At 38.5% G+C, this 3,444-nt stretch overlaps 1 protein-coding gene across 1 annotated transcript in view; it reads left to right on the forward strand.

Annotated features, from left to right (window-relative positions):
- Positions 1-3,444, forward strand: part of hk2 (hexokinase 2) — a 45,859-nt gene that overhangs the window by 35,126 nt on the left and 7,289 nt on the right. The window contains exons 13-15 of the mRNA XM_016460726.1: positions 396-491; positions 687-786; positions 2,206-2,389. Of these exons, the coding sequence (XP_016316212.1) occupies positions 396-491; positions 687-786; positions 2,206-2,389 (380 nt within the window). The remainder of the gene's footprint in view (positions 1-395; positions 492-686; positions 787-2,205; positions 2,390-3,444) is intronic.

A 3,444-nucleotide genomic window follows, 5' to 3' on the forward strand; every position in this document is an offset into this window, starting at 1 on the left:
TGGATTGCAGGAAGTAATCAAGATCTCTGATGTGAGAAGCCAAAATCATTATTTTAAGGGTAGTTTCAAACAAACTAATTTTCATGCTAAGGTCATTTAATGTAATATAGTGGTTTATGTAATAATTTTCTCTCTAAAGAATATGGTGGGGTTCCTACCTATATTGCTTTAAAAAAAATGTAATGGGACATCAATTTGTACCCTATTATAGAAAGTGGCACAGATATTATTTACTCTTTTTATAAATCATTTTTTTTTAAGATGATGTCCCTCAGGTTTAGATAATGTCTGGGGGTATTTTTCTGAAATTACAAACACAGAAGCAATGAAAGCAGTGAACCATTTATATCAGTGTTGTCCTGTGTCCACTATATTCCCATATGTGTGCCTCACAGGGTATCTTGATAAAGTGGACGAAGGGCTTCAAGGCCTCAGGGTGTGAGGGAGAAGATGTGGCCACGCTGCTGAAAGACGCCATCCATCGCAGTGAGGTCAGCACTACTGCCCACTAAAGTGCTGCAAAAGCAATTTCTGCACTTATTAGCCACAATTACTCTGTCTTTTATGGCAAGATGTAATTAGTAGATGTTCAGTCAGATGAATCGTGTCCTGAAAGGCAGTCATGGTTCATTTGCTTTGCCTTGCTGGCAATCCCTCTCTCTTTGTCTACTTTTGTTTTCTCAAAGGACTTTGATTTGGATGTGGTAGCTGTGGTGAATGACACCGTGGGCACAATGATGACATGTGGGTACGAGGACCCACAATGTGAAGTGGGGCTCATTGTCGGTGAGTGTGATTTCTTGGCCTCTCCGCGCATCTGATTAGTTTGTGTAGATGACTTTCATGGTTCATAAGATTAGTGATTGTCTAGTTGCCTCAATATGTATTTAAATTCCTGTGTCTTCATTTAAATATGCATGTCATTGCATTAGAGCACGGTTTACCAAATGGGGGTTCCTGAGGGAACTGCAGGGGTTGTGTGAGTTGATGAAAAGCAAATAATTAAATCAAATTTAAAATTTAAATAAATAAATGTGGCTGCACAATTAATTGAAATAGAACTGAAATTGCAGTTTAGCTTAGTGGGATAATCAAATCAAACATTGCTATTTAATAAAAAAAAACTATTCTAACTAGTCTATTTTGCAGCGTGTTTCAGAGAGGAACTGTTACAGAGCTTACAGTGTTTTCAGTGTCGGTTCACAGTAAATGCTGATTTTCATGAACTCCATTGAACTGCAGTTTCACATGCATTTTGGGAATGCAATATGCGTTACGTTCACCTTATTTACTTTATTCACACTTTATTATTTTGCACAGTTTCCAACATTTCTGTGGATAAAAGTTTACAGTATTTCACCAGTATTCCTATAAAATAAAAGCTTGAGGATTTAACAGTTTAAAGTGAATAATTTAGGACATAAATATTAAAGGGGTCATATGATGCGATTTCAGTTTTTCCTTTCTCTTTGGAGTGTTACAAGCTCTTGGTGCATAAAGAAGATCTGTAAAGTTGCAAAGACTAAAGTCTCAAATCCAAAGAGATATTCTTTATAAAAGTTCAGAGTCAGCCACACCTACCTAAAACGGCTTGTTCTAACATATCTACATCACTGTGTGGGAAGATTTGCATAACACCGCCCAAATGTTCACGCAAAGAAAGAAGGCGTAACTTTTAGTCTGACTGTAGTTTTGTTGACGCTGCAGCCATGTCGTGAAGACGCTGTGTGTTTCGTTGTGAAAGCGAAACTACTTTGTTTGTGTGTAGTATGTGACATTCTTCACATTTTTGAGCAATTAGCCTTAAGCACTTGGCGTCAAGGTGATTTTTAGAGGATGTATGAAGTCAGTTCCCTTCAAAGTCACACTGGTTTGACTACCACAAATAGTTTTTTTTTATCTTCATTTTCAGTTGTGTTTTTATTGTTTTATCATTTAAAGCATAACACATGAATTTTTGTGAAGTATTTTGATTCAGACACGTGCTTCTGCTATTTTGTCAAATTAAATGCCTCTTTCTTTGATATTTTATATCTTGGTATTTTATATTTTTAAGTTTAGTGTTGATATCTTAGATCATTTTCGGGGACATTGTAAATGTATTTGTGTACAGCATCTGATATCATTCCTGATATTTATGTGTGAGAGAGTGTATTTGTATTTGTGAACTGCATGCTTCAGTGCATTTCTGTCTTCATCCTGTAGGCACAGGGACTAACACATGCTACATGGAGGAGATGTCAAACGTTGAGCTGGTGGATGGAGATGAGGGTCGTATGTGTGTGAACATGGAGTGGGGAGCGTTTGGGGACCGCGGGGAGCTGGATGACGTGTGCACAGAGTTTGATCGAGCTGTGGATGACCAGTCCACTTACCCTGGGAAACAGCGGTGAGAGTTCAAATCTTGATACTTCATGCGATGTCAGCTTCCTGTTAGAGAAATGTTGGCATGTCTAATGGGATTTCAGATTTGAGGCCCAGGATGGTGCAGGTCAACACGAATGCTGGCCAGGATCAACCCAGAAGTCAGGTTTTTACTCTGGCTTCCAGTCACACATGAAATAGATTTTTTTTAAGTGCTATTACTTATTTATAGGTGACTCATTATGGATATGCTTGCAGAATTTAAACCTAATGTACCACTTAGATCATTCGATTCAGGTCAGCTTAGTGCAATGCCTAGGGTTCTTTTCAAACATGATGAAACAGCGTTTAGCTACTAAACTGCCCGCAGCTGGAACTTACTTCAAGAAGCTCTCAGATGTGTCCCAAAATCAGTCAGATTCAAGTCCAAACTGAAAACCCATTTTTACATTTGCATTCTCCATCACAGAAGTGGTTTACTGACACATGTTTATTTAGACCAGTGTTTCCCAACCGGGGTGCCGTCTGTCGAGAGCAAGGGGGCCGTGTAAAAAATCATTTTTTAATATTTTTAAATTGCTAAAATGTTCAAAAAAGCATCTATTATATAATATCCATTTCTGATGTCGCCAATAATTAAAGATGCACCGAAATTTCGGCAGCCGAAAATTAGTTCACCGCTCAGGTTTCACTTTCACGTGGCGTGACGCTCTGCGTATTATCCCGCTCTATGCGTGTGTGCGCTCCGCTCAGTCGCTCCACTCATATACCGTTCATGCGAATCGGAACAGCAAAGTCCACTCAAAAATTGAGCCGACAGGAAACATCGATGTAGTACAGTATTGTTTCTGTCTGCAATAGCCCTACTGTGTTGTAACATAGTGTGGTATATGGGCAACTCTGGTAACGCTGCCCTCTCATTCATTGATCTGCTAACCGCTATGTTATGCTCACGTGTTCTGATAATAACAGCTTTCTAGGACTAAACATTATATCCAAGTTAAAAAAAAAAAGTTAACCCTTAACCCTACTGTTAGACCTACCTGAAAAACTAAAAAGCAATTTATTTAATTCGAAGGC

This window comes from Sinocyclocheilus anshuiensis, unplaced genomic scaffold (genome assembly GCF_001515605.1).
Source record: "Sinocyclocheilus anshuiensis isolate Anshui unplaced genomic scaffold, SAMN03320099.WGS_v1.1 scaffold36, whole genome shotgun sequence".
Taxonomy (NCBI): domain Eukaryota; kingdom Metazoa; phylum Chordata; class Actinopteri; order Cypriniformes; family Cyprinidae; genus Sinocyclocheilus; species Sinocyclocheilus anshuiensis.